At 43.5% G+C, this 17,917-nt stretch overlaps 1 protein-coding gene across 5 annotated transcripts in view; it reads left to right on the forward strand.

Annotated features, from left to right (window-relative positions):
* Positions 1-17,630, forward strand: part of HSD17B4 (hydroxysteroid 17-beta dehydrogenase 4) — an 87,798-nt gene extending 70,168 nt beyond the window's left edge. For all 5 annotated transcript variants that reach the window (XM_044916649.1, XM_021701757.1, XM_021701758.2 and 2 more), the window contains 3 exons: positions 181-319; positions 10,254-10,381; positions 17,140-17,630. In XM_044916649.1, the coding sequence (XP_044772584.1) occupies positions 181-319; positions 10,254-10,381; positions 17,140-17,229 (357 nt within the window). In that variant the 3' untranslated portion in view covers positions 17,230-17,630. The remainder of the gene's footprint in view (positions 1-180; positions 320-10,253; positions 10,382-17,139) is intronic.
* Positions 17,631-17,917: the final 287 nt, after the last annotated feature.

Consider the following 17,917-nt stretch of genomic DNA (forward strand, 5'->3'; position numbering starts at 1 on the left):
GATGACATGAATAAACATAAGAAGAGTGGGAAAGGAGCCTGGTGTGAAAAAAATGAGTTTGCCTTATTTTTATGCAGATTTTTAAAAAAAATCACTTTATTGCACATACATTTTATAATCATTTTCCCCCTTGAGTCATTCTTATAAAACTTTTCAAGTTACATTTTTTCTTTTTGCTAGGGTGGGAAGCTCCAGAGTACCCTGGTATTTGAGGAGATAGGTCGCCGCCTGAAGGATATCGGGCATGAGGTGGCGGAGAAAGTAAATGCCGTATTTGAGTGGCATATCACTAAAGGTGGACACACTGCAGCCAAGTGGAGTAAGTCCTGTCCCTGACTTTATACTGTTCTGAGGTAACTCTTAGTAAGTAGAGATAAAGTAGCCTTCTTAACATTAAAGCCTGTCTCTTTGAAGGTGGCTCAACCCCACCTACCTGCGTACCTTCTCGTGGGAAATACCAGGTTTCAGGGCACTCGAAGATGTGTGTTTTTCTGGGTGCCTGGGTGGCTCAGTTGGTTAAGCGACTGCCTTCGGCTCAGGTCATGATCCTGGAGTCCCTGGATCGAGTCCCGCATCAGGCTCCCTGCTCGGCAGGGAGTCTGCTTCTCCCTCTGACCCTCCCCCCTCTCATGTGCTCTCTCTCATTCTCTCTCTCTCAAATAAATAAATAAAATCTTAAAAAAAAAAAAAAAAAGAAGATGTGTGTTTTTCTGAGATGTAAAAGAATCCATTAAAATGAAAATACCTATTTTAAAGATTACATTGTAATACCTGAAATGAGTACTTTGAAACAGTCATGTTAGCTATATGCTTTTTTTTGGAGGGGGGGGTTCCTTTTTTTAAATTCTAAGTTTAATTAATTAACAGTATAGTGTATTATTAGTTTTAGAGGTAGAGTTCAGTGATTCATCAGTTGCGTACAACACCCAGTGCTCATTCCATCACGTGCCCTCCTTCATGCCCAGCACCCAGTCACCGCCCTGCCCCCGCCCCCTCCCCTCCAGCAAGCCTCAGTTTCTTTCCTATGCTTAAGAAGTCTCTTACGGTTTGTCTCCCTCTCTGGTTTCATCTGGTTTTATTCTTCCCAGGTTTTTTTTTTTTTTTTTTTTTACTAACCAGAATCATGCTGCATGTATGCTCTTTTAATCTTTAAATGCCCCTTACACAGAAAGCCAGTTCATCAGGTCAAATGAAATATTTTTAGGTCATTGTATTTTGAGACTTTCAAAATTGCTTTCTTCATCCCACAACATTAATAATTTGAATTATCACCTTAATTATCAGAATGCTATTTAGACTGCCTATTTGAGTGCCTTGGAAATCCATGTGTTTTATTCCTCACTACAATTAAAGATCGCTATAAATGCTCACTTAGAGCAAAAAATTAAAATACATCTCTGAGTCAACGGAAACTTTGAAATAGTCTTCTGTTTGTTATGTATTCCTAGAAAAACATTTTTGAAGTTTTGTTAAACCAGTTTTGGATCAATATTAACAACCTTCTTTTTAATATGACAATTGTGGTTTCTGTTAAGCAGTGTATGTTGATGGCCTAAAATTGGATAAAGGTATAAAGAAGAAAATAATGATCTATAATTCCACTACCCACAGTTCACATTTTGAGGTTTGTTCTTCTGGAGACCCTGTGCTTCTAGGAAGTTAGCTCAAAAGGAGCAGGGGATAAGGCAGAAATGTTAATAGGAATTTAATCCTCCAAATTTCAAAGCGTCTAATTTTTTTCTCAGGAATTTCATAGACTAACACTGTGTGTGCAGGTTTTATCACGTGCCTTTCTTCGTTCTTTCTGTCCTTCCTTTTTCTATCTTTCCTTGATGGAATTCAACTTCTTCCCTAGGGATGAACGTATATTGGAAGTTGAGTGACAAATATAAAGCACGGGATTTTTGAAGATACTGGTAGAGGAGAGGAGTGAGGTCTGATCTGTACGAGTGAGAGAAGGTGCTAGAACCATGTGTCTCATGGGTGGCAGACCAGAAGCCTGTAGGGACTGGCACAGGGTACATGTGGTGCCTTCGTGGCAAACAGGGTAATTTCCTTCAGCTTAGTGGCTAACTCAGATTTCCCCCCTTGTCTTGGTGACACTTGCCTTGTAGGCAGTATTAGAAAATGTGCTTTTACAAGTGACCTTTAATTAACTTAGGAGAAGGGTTTTTCCTGACATTTCCACTGGACAGATGGGAATATCGATATCCTGTTAATAACTACTTATTACTGATACGCCTGGTGGCTTTTGCTTGTCTTAGCATCTCTTCTCTGTGGCCTTGGTTATTGAAGCTCATGGTCACGTGGGGTCTGAAAGCTTTCTCTGAAAGGGTTCACCGTTTCCTTTGGTCGTCGGCCTGCCTGTTGTTTGATTCTCAGCCGTGTTGTACCTGTCTTCGCTTGGGGCTGTTGTTTTCTCCCGGGCTTTGTGTCGGACACCGTGGCTGGCAGAAGTAGAAGTGTCCAGGCCGCCAGGCTTGCGGTATCTTGGATAACGATTCCACGTTGGCATCTCTCTTCTTCGTCTTGGCGCTTATTGACATGAAATTGAGGATTGAATGCTTTGATTTAGGGAATAGATAGCATTTCTTTTTCACGATCAGTTTTAAAAATCACTTTAATAACAAATATTTTGTGTTTTATGGATTTATTTATTTGAGAGAGAGAGAGCGCGTGAGCACACGCACAAGCCGGGGGAGGGGCAGAGGAAGAGAGAGAAATCCTCAAGCAGACTTCTGGCCGAGTGTGGAGCCAGAACCGGGGCTGGATCCCAGGACCCTTAGGTCACGCCCTGAGCCGAAATCAAGAGTCGGGCGTTCAACCGACTGAACCACCCAGGAGCCCCCAAATATTTTGTATTTTCAGTTGCTCTTAGTTATCCCAGCCTGGCTCACTTCTTGGCAGGCCGGAACTGATTACAGAGACTAGGCTGAAGCTCCTCAGTTCACCTTGGCTGGGCTGAGGTGTCCCCTGGAGTTGCACAAGTCTCGGAACCAAGGGGTTTGGGCTTAGTGGCCTAGGAGGTGCATTCTAGCCCACAGATCTTCCCCTCTGTCCCCCACCATGCCATCCAGACACCACCACCGCCCCCAAATCTCTGGGGCAGCATATGTGTTTGGGGGTGGGGAGAGTACAGAGTCTTTTTTTTTTTTTTTAAAGATTTATTTATTAATTTTAGAAAGGACAGGGGAGGGGCAGAGGGAGACCCAGAGTCCCAAGCAGACTCCCCGCTGAGCACGGAGCCCCACATGGGGCTCAATCTCACGACCCTGAGATCATGACCTGAGCTGAAACCAAGAGTCCCACACTTAACTGACTGCACCATGCAGGTGCCCCAAGGAGTGTCTTTTAAAACCAGATTAGTGTCAATCTAGGGAGAGTTAGGTGAGTTCTGGTGTCAGTGCTGGGTCAGGGTCGGTTTGGGCTGTGGAGGAGGAGTCGTAGCTGTACCTTTGAGATTAGGCCCCTCCCAGGCCTGTTCTGCACGGTCATCCAGGCGCAGGAGGGCGAAGGCCAGTGTGTTCTCTGCCTTGCTGGGCTGAAATGACCGGAGAGAGGCTGGACAGCCTGTCCTTTCCTTTCTTGTGGGCTGAGAGCACAGAACAGAGCGATGCAGGCTCTGGATCTGCCTAAGAAGCCAGAAGCAGGGTCTTGGTGAGGAACTTAGGGGAAGGAAGCCATATCTTGGAATGCTCACTGCACCTTCCTATTCTACCTCTGGAGACAATGTTTTGTTTACAAAGTATTGTTTTAGAGTTATTAAAAATGTTCTGATCCACACACAGTGCTTCTTTACATAGAAATCAAGGTAGAAGCCTATTTTCCTCATTTCACCGTTACTATTATATTACTATATAATGTATAATATATAATTACTATATAATGTGTAAAGTAGTATTATATAACATGTAACAATATAATATCAAGGACATATGATCTTGTTATCTCTGTCTTTTTATTACTCTAAAAGGTAATTGAAAGCCTTGCCATGTTGGAACACCTTTTTCAAAGATGCTATGGCTTCAGGTATTTTACCCTTTTGAATAAAGGTTATCCTTTGGCTTTTTACTTTCCTAGGGATTCTTTGATTAGGTTGCAAAGGTGCAGATGGACCATCAGCTGGAGAAATAAATCTCTGAATTTCCTTTGAACAGTCTGTTGCTTGTCACGGTTCTCTTACTGTGTTACGATCATTTATAATTATATGTCTCCTCCCATTTGACCTTGGGTTTCAGCCTGAGAAAGAGCTGCAGATTAGTTTTTTATTGCTAGCTTCTGGTACAGCCTGTAACACAGTAGCCTCTTTCCGTGTATGCTGAATAAGTGCTAAAAGCCAGGTAGAATGTGTCATCTTAGATGGAATCATATGTCAGCTTAAAAAAAAAAAAGGGTTGAAATTAGTGCCTTTCCCTATCTTAAAACAATAATGTGTTGTGTGGATATTTTCTATTTAATATGAGTGAAACCTTTTATAAGTATGCAGTGTAGCTTACAGTATTTATTACTGTTAATTTCTAAAGCCAGCCAAAAGTTTTGTTCTGATAAACCCTTTGGATCTCATTCTGTTGTTCTGAGCAGCAGATACAATTCAGAGGGTTGGCAGAGGAAGGCAGAAAGAAGGTAAAGAATCAGAGGCTGCATGTGGCCCAAAGAACGGCATGCTCCTGAAAATGAAAACACAGCTGCCGCTTTCAGCAACTCCAGAAACCAAAAAGTCTAAACATGGAATGGTTTTTGGTTTTTTCCTTCTAACTCACTGATGGCAAAGCCTGGCTGGAACTTAAATGATGCAAATGACTGTCCTTATCTCTCACCCTGCGAAAGAGTTGAGTACAGAAATCCTGTGTTTGTTTATAGAGTGTGGCATCATTGGAACTCTTCCGTACTCTGGGATACATGTCTTATGCACCGTCTTTCCTTCCTAAAATCTGAAAAATTCTGATTTCTAGAACACATCTGGCCCGAAGGAGTCCAAATAAGGAACCTCCTCACATCTATAAATAACCCTGAACAGGATTGATAAGAGACATGGAAAAGGTGCTGTCAGCTTTCACAGAATGGGAGGATTGGTTCATTCAAGTAATAATCGAGTGTTTACCATGTGCTAAGTTCTCTGCTAGGTTGCAGATTACAAATATGAAAAGATAGGCTTTTTTTTTTTGGTCAGCCTGAATAACTCTTAGAGGCAGTATGCAGGAAAGTGTGAATACAGAGGTTGAAAAAACAAGGTTTGTTGCATTTCAGATGAAAGGGAAGGAAGACCTAAATTGAGGTCATGGCAAGAATGGAGAGAGGAGGGCCTCTGTGGATAATGGTTAAGAAGAAATGACCACCTTGGCTACCGATGATGTCTGAAAAACAAGAGGCACGAGACAGGGTCAAAACTAATGCCCAAGTTTGGAGCCCTTGGGGTGGGAATGTTGACTCCATTGCTAGATTCGTGAAACGTGGGCTAGGAGACGAGTTCAGGGAGCAGGTGATAAGCCAGGTGTGTTTGTGCTTACCTGTGGCAGACTGAGATCTGGACTAGGGGCTGGGAACGGTGGGCTTGGAACGTGGGATAGACTCTCGGCCGGGACAGATACTTGGAAACCATGCTTGTGGAAATGGTAGTTGGAACTCAGAGCATTAGCTTTGCTGTTGGGCGTCATGGCCGGCAGGAAGAAAATGGAGGGAAGTTCCTGTTGATCCTACGAGAGTATCTGCTCCCAGCTCATGACTCCAGCATTCCCATTTGTCTCTAAATAAAGTGATCATCTTACAATGTGGCCCACGAATCTTAAATATGCAATTTATTGTAACTTTAGGCATGAATATTACCCCATCTCCAAGTAGGAATCTTTTTGTTGTTTTGATTGTATCCAGTGGCTATAAAATAGCCCTACAACTGAAACTTTTGATGAAGACAGCTTTATTTTCATGTAGTAATGATATAGTGCTGCTGTGTAAAAATATGTTCCATTTTCCTTCGGATGATAGGTTTAAGCTGGTTGGCATTGAACAATTTGGTTGTTTTTTTCCCCTCATGGAAATTGAGTTTCTTTTCATGTATTTGTAGTCTTTTCCATTGTAGGAACATAATTGGAATTGGCATTTATATAGCAAGGTTATAGACATACTATGCAGTATTGCTTGACTGTTCCTAGTTAAGTAATGAGGTTATTTGGGTCTAAAAAAAATGCATCCTGAAATTAATTGTGTAGAGCCAAGTCTACATACTTGGACCAGACCCAGGCATCCGTTATGCATTATGTGACAATGACTGGACGAAGATGTTCTTTAAATGTTAGAGGTCATTTGTTTTGGATCTTGGAGATTGGCCAGAATGTGGAAAGATTTATTCAGATTTGGCAACGGGCGTTCTTTTAAGAGCAGAATACATTCACCCTGGAGGACACACCAGTTGGTCACTAGAACCTATTATTAGCTCCTGGGTCAGTGCTCATCTTCTAGCGGTCAAACCAGTTCGCCTTTTAGGGTTTCTCAGCTGTGCTAGAAACTAGATCTTAAGGAGGCTGGTTCCACATTTTGGATTGGGATCCAAAAGCGTCTCATGGGTTTACAGAACAGACTTGGAAGATGACCTTTGGAAAGAAATACGGTGTCCGGTCAGGGATGGGGACCTGTGTGTTGGAGTGGTGTCTGCTTCAGCTCCATTCCCTTAGCGGTGGTGGCTGCTTCCCCCCGTCACAGCATAGACCCTGACTGCGTGTCCGTGCGCATTCACACGCAGAATCGCTTAAAACTGGTAGGGCTTTCCATCTTGCCGTGGGTGTTATTCATCTTAATAACTTCTTTTTGTAGTTTTTTTATTTTGAAATGATTTCTGACTTACGGAAAAGTTGCAAGACTCGCACAGAGAACTTGTATCCGTCCTTCACCCAGGTTCTCCAAATTATGATTTTATTCCATATTCTTTACTATTTTCTTTTCATCATACATCTTAGGATCATTTTTCTGAAGCATTTGAGAGTTAACTTGCAGATACAGTGTCCCTTTATCTCCAGATACTCCAGTAGCTTCTCCTAAAAGCAAAGACTTCCTGTTATCTAGTCGTAAAACCATTATCAATATCAGGAAAGTAACATTGATACAGTATTATTTAATCAACAGACCTTATTATTTCACCAGTTGTCCCACTAATGTCCTTTATAGTCAAAGAATACTAATTGTAATAATAATAACAATAATAATAGAAATGGAGAAAGAAAAAGGAAGAACTGCCTGGGGTCCAGTTTGGGATCAGATAATACATTTCGTCGTTGTTAGGTCTCTCGTTAGCCTGTTAATCTGGATGAGTTCCTCAGTCTGCCTTTGCTTTTTGGGGCCTTGACATTATTTGAAGAGTAGAGCCCAGATATTTTATAGAATGCTCCACAGTTTGTATTTATTTGCTATTTCCTCATGATTATTAGATTGAGTTTTTGGCAGGAATGGCACAAAGTATCGTGTCCTTCATGGTGTGATTTAAAAGAAATATCTATTATTTGACTTAAGTTTTCCTTTTGTTGTTGTTACTGTTTTTTTTTTTTTTAAGAGAAGTGCTTCTTTGTGCTTTCCTAATCATCCATTAACAAATAGTTTCTAAGTACTTTCTATTCAAGGAGGTGTAGGGGATACGAACACAAAACATTCTTGTTTCAGCAAAGAATTTATCATCTTAAGGGAAGGAGTCATCAATAAAAGTAACTGCTTTCTTCTGTGGTATCCCTTTGTGATTTCTAAGGTACATATATCCCAAGAGTGTTGGAGATCCCTAAATTTCCAGATGCCCTGTTCTCACCTGACACCTCTCCCCCATTAAATGCTGTAAAGTACGACTGAAATTATTTATGTATTTATTTATTTATTTTTTAAAAAGATTTTGTTTATTTGACAGAGAGAAACACAGCAAGAGAGGGAACACAAGCAGGGAGAGTGGGAGAGGGAGAAGCAGGCTTCCCGCAGAGCAGGGAGCCTGATGAGGGGCTTGATCCCAGGATCCTGGGATCATGACCTGAGCTGAAGGCAGACGCTTAACAAGTGAGTCACCCAGGCGCCCCCGACTGAAATTTTAACGGACTCTTTCAGAGCCTCAATGATTATATAAATACAGAGCTAATGTCAGTCATAAAGCTTTTAAAATCATTTCTGCCAGTAGGAGAAAATACGTGCAATCTGTTTCTTCATTTCAGTAAGATTAGCCATGACCACACCGTTGTCTGTAAACTCAAGGTGATGGTGGTGGGTGATGAGGCTCCAGCAAGAGCCATGTTGTAGACCATGACCTGAGCTACCATGGGATTGGCATTACCACTCCTTTACCTCGACCTCCTGTGTGCTTGCTAAGAACCTTCCCTTTCCTCGCCCTCTTTTCTGTTACCAACCCTAGTTACTAGCTTTCCACAGAAGAGATTTACTGCTTTGCAAGAGTCAGGGCTGGGAAGCCACACGTAGAACCAGGGAGAGTGCGAGGGCAGGCGGACAGCGATGAACCCCCATCAACCAGAGACTCACTTGCACACGTGAGCATTAAGATGTGTGCGGTCCACCTTCATGCCTGAGCGGGTCTTGTGGACTTCAGACCTACTTGTGAAGAATTAAAATCATGAAGGTTGTCTGTTGAACACCAGAGGTTTGCTTTTTAGAGTTTAGAGGCTTTCCTTCCTTCCTTTCCTTCCCCAGCCTTCCTGACTCGCTCCCTCTCTTTTCTCTCTTTTCTTTCTTTTCAACTATACAAGCATTACATGAAAACACATGTGTACTAGGGAAGTGCCAGTAAGAACAGAGCCTTTGCTCTGCACGCCTGACTTTGAGTACCTGGCATATCGTCTGACACCCATGGTGGAAACTCAGCAGTGAAGTGAGTGAACGAAGCATACAAAGCAAAAAGTTGCCTTTCTCCTTCCCAGTGCAACCATGATCATCAGGTCACTACTGTTTTACCTTAGTTGGCAAAATTCTGTTCTCTCAAAGAGTTGGCGTGATTTAATTTTCTCTCTGGAGCAAGTCTCAGTTAAGCAGCATGTAACTGAACCCTGTGGGTTTTCCTCACGCGTGTGTAGCTTCTCCTCGGCTCTCAACTTGGAGTTCTGTACACAGTCTCAGGGCCAGCTCCTTCGCTGTAGCAAGAGAGAGTGCCTTCCAGAAGCTGACGCTGGAGGAGTGGATGACTGGTCTCGATCACATGTGAGACAGTTAAAACTTTCTGACACGTCGCTTGGGCATCCAGCTCTATAAATGATCGAGAGAGAGCCATGAAGGTGGTTTTTCATAGCTTTCCCAGTTACCCAGCCTGTTTCTGGGGCACTTGATACTTCTGTCAAAAGCAGTTAAGGGAAAAGAAGCTAATTTTAATGTTTATTTGCAATAATGAGGGCAATAAATATTTTATAAATCATAAGTGCAACAAACAACATTTTTACGAATCTGTTTCGACTGTCTTGCTATGCATGGCGGAACGTTTGATGAAGGCAGGTATTTGAAAGGTGACTAGAGTGTGTGTTTCCTTCCCCCAACCCAACCCAACCAACATGCACCTGTTTTAAAATTCAGCTTTCTGGGGTGCCTGGGTGGCTCCGCTCAGTCGGTTGAGCATCCAGCTCTTGATTTCAGCTAGGTCATGGTCTCAGGGTTGTGAGATTGAGCCCTGTGCTGGGCTCCATGCCTAGCATGCTTGAGATTCTCTCTCAAACTCACCCTCTGCTCCTTCACCCCCACCCCCTGCTCACATGCTGTCTCTCTCAAAATAAATAAATAACTAAAATAAAATAAAACAGAATTGAGCTTTCCTCCTTTGTTGACTAGAGTGTCTGTATTTGAACCTAAAGGCCTTAACCATATAACCTCCAACAACTTAACTTCCTTATGTTATTCTATGTTAATTAACGTTTAAAATGTCTCTGTTCTATAAACTTCTTCACTGAAGTGAAACTATTGATCTATTTTTTTTTAAGGATTTTATTTTTAAGTAATTTCTATACCCAACGTGGGGCTTGAACTCATGACCCTGAGATCAAGAGTCGCACACTCTATGGACTGAGCCAGCCAGACTCCCTTGATTTGACTATTTTGAACAACTTCTTTTTAAAAAAGTCATCTTGAAAAATAAAGGATTTTCTAAATTTTTCTAAATGACAGATAATGTATAATGTAGAAAGCACCACATGAACTTGGAAACTATAAAAATGTTCACATTTCAGTTGGTTTATTTTACTCTCCTATTGTGAAGAAAAAAAACAAACACATTGCTCTCTTCCTACTTTTGACAGCTGTTGACCTAAAAAGTGGTTCTGGAAAAGTGTATCAAGGTCCTGCAAAAGGCTCTGCTGACGCAACCATCACACTTTCAGATGAAGATTTCATGGACGTGGTCCTGGGCAAGCTCGACCCTCAGAAGGTAATGTCCTGACATGCCCATTCATCATCATTGCTTCCTGTTTGACCAGGCAGTTGTTAGCTGGCTCCCAAATGCTGACTTAGAAGACAAGTTCCTTACCACTGTGAAGGAGACTTGGGGGATCTCAGTATCTGGGTTGCAGATCATATATATTTTTAGTGGAGTTCCACACAACCCCCTTTAAAGTGGAATTTCTTCTTCAGCATAGAGTGAAATGGTATAAAACCCACACCTAGACCTTTACATACATTCTGTCATTAGTTCGAAAGTGAAAAACCATATACTAGTAGATACTTCCTAAAATTTGAAATTCATTCCTGGTGTACAAGATTAAGAACTTGTCTTAACAGTCATCACTGAAAACTGGAAATAGTAGAATAGGCCAATAAGAGCCGGTGTCTTACTTAAGGTGAGACCCTTAGAGGTCTTTCCATGGAGAATACCGATGAGGACAAGAGTGCCCTCTCTGACCATTATTCGTGAATATCGTTCTGAAGCTTTTGGCCAATCCACAAACACACAAAATTAAAGAAACTGATGTAACAATTAGAATGGAGGAGACACCCTTGTTACTTTGAAACCCTGATTATGTAGCTAGAAATCCCAAGAGAATCAACTACTGATTCTTAAAATGAAGGACTTCGAGCCAGTGGTCGAATGCCTGATCATTATTAAAAAATCGCTTTTTCACAGCAGCAAACCCAACTAGAATATAGCACTGGAAAAGAAGTTGTTTATAATCCCAACCCAAACTACAGAATATCGGTGACTTCCCTAAGAAGGAAGGCTTGTTTGAAGACAGTCATGCACGTTTACAGGGAGCAGAGCTGTTTCAGTACATGAGAAAGTACAGTTTTCCCGGATTCTTAGAAGGACTAATTTAAAAAGAATTGTCAAGTAGTACAGTAGGATCTTTGACATCAGATAGATCCGAGTCTGACTCTAAGCTCTGCCACTTCCTCTCTCGGTCTCGATTTTCTCATTGGTAAAGTTACTACAATAATCGTCATAATCCCAAAGGCCTGTTATAATTCAGTCTGATAACATATACAGCGCTTGGCACCCCGTGACCTCAGTTGATTCCTTCGCAGAAACGCATTCAGCACTCACTGATTCGGGTGCTTGGTGTGGCGGAACAAGACGGTGCCCTACCGTCTGAGCTTAGTTCTAGAGGGAGCGGGAAGGAAATCTGATTTCGGGTATGAAGAAGAATCCGGCAGAGCAATGAGTGAGAGCCGGGCTTGGCCCCCTTTTTCTGTGAAGGGTCGCCTCGTGGACATTCTCGGCTGTGTGGCCCGATGATCTGCGGTGCACATGCGCAGTCCAGCCACTGTGGAGGCAAAGCAGCCGCAGATAATAGGGAGACAGAGGAGGGGGGCTGTGTCCCAGTAAAAGTGCACGCGCGGAAACAGGCCGCAGACCAGTTTGACCCGCGGGCTGTGGTTTGCCGGCCCCTGGATTAGAGTGTGACGGGGTAGAGAGGGAGGGTTTCGGACGGGCCTGTCCAGAAAGACCCGAGAAAGCGCTGACCACCGTGAGGGGATGAGCTGTGAGGCCGGGGAAGCCGCGTGTGGAGGCAGGAGGGCTTGCTGGAGCCTGGAGCACTGGAGCGGGGAGGAGGTCTCATGAGCGGTGGGGGCCGAGCAGGAGGTGATGGCAGACGGGGGAAGGGCTAGTGTGCGCGGGACCTTCGGGGCCACCTCGGTGGCTTCCTTCATGATTCCTGAGAATGGCTGCTCCAACAGGTGACTCATAGTTCATTCGTCTCACTTCTTATTATCCTTCACACCATCCCCAGTCCGTTTTAGTCCTTATCGGCAGCCTAAAGTGTGCAACTTACAGAACATCTCTGTTTCCCAGCACCCTCACCTATCGTTCTGTTCACTTGGTCTCTTGTTCCTGCCCCTACCATTAAGCTTCACAGAGGCCTCCCATTTGTTGACACAACCCTTCCGTCTTGGCTTCTCTCCCTGCTCCATTCTCGTCATAGCCCCTGGAAATACCCTCCCCTCCCTTCTCTCTCTCATCTCCCTTGCCCGAAGACTCCACCCTTTGAACCCCACTCTCCGCCATCTTTACATCCGTCCCTGAATAGGTGAATGGGGCGAAAGCCACACATCACGACAGATTGGCTTCCTTCGAAGTTCTGGATCCCAAGCCTCACGCAGTCTCTCCACGCCGTCCAGCGGTCTGACTCTGGTCTCCAGCCAGCTTCCAGTCCTCTTGTCTGCGATGACTCTTTTGTACTTGTCTTCTCAAAGCTCCCACATGCCTGCCTCTCTCTCATTTTTGCCCGATGGCCTTTCTTGCTTCGTTGGAAAAAGAAGGTTTTCAGATGAAAACTTTGGCTGGTCCATCAGCAGGTCTGCTCTCGCAGCATCTGCCCCATCTCCTTTTCTTCCCTTGCCTTACGTGAAGCAAGTCTCCCCCTTCCCGTCAGAGACTGGTCCCTTCTCTTCCATTCCAGTCACTAATGCTTCTCCTCTCCTCTCCTTTCCCCACGAGTCTCCCTGTCCCACTGCACCAGTCTCCTGCAGCCACAGGCGAGCTAACCTCTCAATTTTAAACCAGCACCCTCTTTGGATATCCGATCCCCATCCAGCATGCCATATCATGTTTAAAAAAACGTTAAAAAGAAACTGGTGAAACTGGTTTTAAATAATACATTTTATTTAACCCAGTACAGCTAATTATTTCACCCTGTATTCAGTAGAAAAGTATTGAGATATTTTATATCCTTTTTAAAAAGATTTTATTTATTTATTTGAGTGAGAGAGGGCACAAGCAGGGGGAGGGGCAGAGGGAGAGGCAGAGGGAGAGGGAGAAGCAGGCTCCCCGCTGAACAGGGAGCCTGATGCGGAGCTCGATCCCAGGACCCTAAGATCATGACCTGAGCCGAAAGCAGACGCTTAACTGACTGAGCCACCCAGGCGCCTCTTTATATCCTTTTTTAAAAACTAAATCTGGAGTCTGTTTTACACTGTTAGTGCATCTCATCCAGGACTCATCACATTTCACGTGCTAGCGGCCCCTTTGTTGGACAGCAGAGGCTTAAACATTCGGCCTTGACTCTGCTCTTCCCTCACTTCCACATCCATTACGCCGCTGGTACTCTTCTTACAAAGCTCACTGATGACTTCCACTTTACCAGCCAATGGATATTTCTCTGTGTCTTGTTCAACCTTTGAGTAGCATTCAACTCAGTTAACCACCAACTTCTTGAAATAATTTCACTCCTTGGCTTTCTTGACGTCATTTTCTCGTATTCTGTCTCTACCTTTGGCTTTTCCTAATCTTCTTTGGTGCCTTCTTCTTCCACCCCAACCGTTAAATTTGGTGCCTCTTCTCAGGGCTCATTTCAGGGCTCTTCTGTAAATAAGAGTCTTTCCCCCAGTGTGTTCATCCATCTTGTGGTGTTTGAAGTCTCGTATATGTTGACAGCTCATAGGCCTGTGAATGCCTGACCTACTTGTCTTCTCTGCGCTCCGTAGTGATGTAAGCAACTCTGCGCCTGACCTCTCTGATGCGAAGTCTTACTGGCATCTCCCACTGACTGTGTCTAAGAACTCATGATTTCCTTTTCTCCCCTAGTCTTTTCCACCTCCGTAAATGGCACCACTGTCTACCAGAGTTAACATGCTTGGTAACGTAAGAATTGTCTTGGCTTCTTCCTATACCTCTGTATTCTTTTTGTCCTTAATTCTGCCTGATCTTTTTCCAGAATATATCTTATGTTCATCCTTTCCTCCTCATCACTAGAGATACCACCACGATCCAAGCCCCCAAGCATCTCTGCTGGCTTTTGACAGCAGCTTCCTGGCAGGTCTTACTGCCCCCATCCTTGCCTGTCCCCCCAGGATCCAGAGTAATCCTTTAAGAAATGTAAATTAGATTATAGGTCACCTCACCTGAAAACATCTCTAAGATTTCCTTTTGGACATGGATCAAATCCAAACTACCTATTATTGTGTCCTACCTGACAATTTTCTTGCTGGTGTTTCTAGCTTCAGCCCACACTGCTTGCCTCCCCGCTTAGAGTGCTGCTTCCATTCCCATTGTCCTTTCTCGAAAGTTCTTCCTGTCAGCGTTTATTCCTTCAGTGTCTATGTGTTTGCCTTTTCTGGAATTTGTCCCCCAGCTTTTTGTGTAGCCGGCTTCAGTTCATGCAAAGTAGTTCCTTTCTGTTACAGTCTCTGAGAGCATCCCATTTTCTCCTTCATAGCATGGATAACAGGTCTTAATTACTTGTTTACATTTCATTTTTTGACTCCCCTACTATAATGTTGGCTTCATGAGAACAGAGAGCAATATCTGTTTCCTGCCGAGGATATTACCTGGTATACTGTGGACACTCAGTAATACTTGAGTAGATTAAAGCAAGGATAAAATAAGGAACAGAAGCTCAACAACAGCAATTTAGGGCGCCTGGGTGGCTCAGTTGGTTAAGCGGCTGCCTTCGGCTCAGGTCATGATCCTGGAGTCCCGGGATCGAGTCCCGCATCGGGCTCCCTGCTCGGCGGGGAGTCTGCTTCTCCCTCTGACCCTCCTCCCTCTCGTGCTGTCTCTCATTCTCTCTGTCTCAAATAAATAAATAAAATCTTAAAAAAAAAAAACAAAAACAAAAACAAAAAAAAAAAAAACAACAGCAATTTAGGCCATGTAGAAACTGGAAACTTCACCATGTCAGACTCCATAAGATATTCCCATAAGCCTGGGGGAAATAATAAAGAGAACGATGATACACGGTTTAGTGGTATCGATAGCCTTTGCAAAATTCTGGATAGCACTAAATATAAAAAACAGGGCAAAAGATATGAACCAGTAATTAGTAGAGAAATAGAAATGACTCACATGCCTAAGAAAAACTACTCGTTTTTCCCGGTATCCACAAAATGCAAATTAAAGGATGTCATCTTGCCTCACGTTTTCAGAGATTATGTTATAGTTGGGGTAAGAGAATTTACGTGTAGTTTCAGGGAACATACATTCAGAAGAGTCTTTCTGGAAGGCACTGTGGCAGAGCTTCCGACTTTCTTCCTTGATGGCGACTTACGGTCTCAGTACTTTTTGCCTGGCACTCGTAGGCCAAAAGAAATACCCAGCGGTCCAGTTTATTAAGTAGTTAGGTCCAAACAAAAGTTGTGTGTCACCGCTGTCACTATTTGCCTTGAAAATTTTAAGTATTCCTTCCCGTGCCCGTGAATTTGCTGCCCAGCCGCCGTGTGTGGTTTGGAAGCTGGTGATACTGAGCGTGGTCAGGAACCTTATTTTAGAAAGGTCCTGATTCAGTAGTTTCTTCTTTAGGAACCTGCCCTAAGGAATACAGATCTATTCCGTCACTCCGTGACAACCATCACATGTTGGTTTTGGTGGATTTACTTCAAGGAGTTAAGTGTTCTTATCTGAGGTTGCACGTCCCTCTCGGAGCTGGTACCAAGCGGGCAGGTGTCTGTACTGACCCCCCTGCGGGGCTGTGGGCACAGTGCCCGTAACTGCACAGCAAAAGCAGGTTTAGTTTTGAAGTTGCAGTCTCCCATTTGAACACCGAGCACTTGATCCCGATTGACTGAGTTCTCCTTTTATTTTTGCCGGGCTAAGAAGTTTAAGAGGCTTAAAGAGCTTTTGCTTCTCCTCCGGTTGATGAGGATCTGCTTCTAAGATTAAGTTGCTGTTCGTTGCTAAGTGCTGGCCTGGTCCCCCTTCCTGCTGGCTCGGGGGCCTGGCGTGGGTTAGGGAAGCTCTCGGACCTGAAGTTGGCCCCACTGTCCCCTGGCAGTAAACCGATGCCCAGTCTGCCCACTGCGGGCTCGTGGTTGTGCTTCTCAAGCGAGATCATATTTGTAGGGCTGCTTTCCAATGGTAAGTAGTAGTCATCACGGCTCTTATGATTTTTTTCAATCTATCTAAAAATCTTGGGGCTTCTTTTTCTCTTCGTAGTCCATATACTGTTTTCTCAGCTATACAAACTGTGATGGTTTTGTTTCTCTTGAGAGGGACGTTGACACTGAGGGGGATCTTAAGCAACTTGCGCAAGCCTCTGCGTCGGGTGGGGTCCAGAGGCGATTCTGGAGCCTGTGGTGTTGGACTGTGCAAGGCCTGGCTTGGTAGTAAGGACGAGTTTGGTTTGCGCCTCCTGCCTGTCACACGCTAAGCTAAGCGCTTGCCACACTGATGCGTTCAGCTCCTCAGCAGAGCTGCATTATTTAGGTCCTCTTGTCATGCCTCTTGGATACGAGGAGGCCGGAGCTCAGGGAGGTGGAGGAATTTGCCCCAGCTCCCCTTGCTTGTAAGTGGCAGAGCCTGGGTCTTAACCCAGCCCTTCTGAGGCGACAGCACAGGGTTGATCCGCTACTTTGTGACGTGACCTTATTTTGTCAGTACGTGGCTTTCTGTTTCATGAAGGTGTCATAAATATTTTTACTGTTAGGAATACAGCAAAGCCTTTTATTCGCAGGGTCTCAAATTCACATTTAAGAACATAGACTGCCATCCAAGTGTGGGTTGAAGCAGAACTCACAAGTCTGTTGGTTCAGACAGATTATTCTGTGGTTTTCCAAAATACACTCCCCACCCCTTAGATATCTAGAAATATGGGTGCTATCTATAATCATTAAAGTATCGTTGCTGGATAAAAGTTGCCTTTGTTGTCCAGAGTTGTTATCTCCATTGTATTCAGTGTGACCAATGATCTTTTTAAAAAAGAAATGAAATGTAACGTGATAAAGTCTGGCAATCTTTTTTTCCTCTCTCCTTTCTAGGCATTCTTTAATGGCAGACTGAAGGCCAGAGGGAACATCATGCTGAGCCAGAAGCTTCAGATGATTCTTAAAGACTATGCCAAGCTCTGAAGGACACACTACTTTGAATAAGAATAGAAAAATTAAATACTCTCTTCACCCAGATATGCAAAACTGATTAAGCAAAAGTGATCAAAACTAAGACACAGGGAAGCTGCTTACCATTTTCAGGTTTTAGATAACTTCTGAGATTTTAATTTTTTACTAATTTTTCACATTATCATTCTTTTTACAAGAACCTGTAAGCCAGCACATAATATCTTTCTGTTCTTAGAGCTCTATCTTCATAATAAAAAATTTTCACCCAAGTCTTTAGAATTGTGATAGCATTTATAAGTGGAAAGGAAAATTAGATGAGGAAAGGCCACTTTGAAGTCTTTTACACTTTGTTTTGTTATTTTCTGGTCTCTAACTTACTGATACCCCAGTTTTAACATGAATTGTCACACGTATTCACTTGTTTTTCATACTTTGCTGTAACAGTGTCCTGCTTTAAGGGAGGGGAAGGGTCTTTATGTTCCCAAATAGTTTTCTTTCTTCTCCCCTCTGTTTTGCTGGAAATCCTTTATTTTCATATAATGCCTGTAAATACCAAACAGTTTTCTTGCTTAATAAGTAATCGCGAATCATAAAGATGTGACTAGCAAGTACTGTCATGCTGGTATTTTCCCCACCAGGTAGCTCAGGTGATGTGTGCCGAGCAGATGCCCTTCTGACGGGTTGGCTGCAGAGGTGACCA

The sequence above is a fragment of the Neomonachus schauinslandi genome, chromosome 7, assembly GCF_002201575.2.
Source record: "Neomonachus schauinslandi chromosome 7, ASM220157v2, whole genome shotgun sequence".
NCBI lineage: Eukaryota > Metazoa > Chordata > Mammalia > Carnivora > Phocidae > Neomonachus > Neomonachus schauinslandi.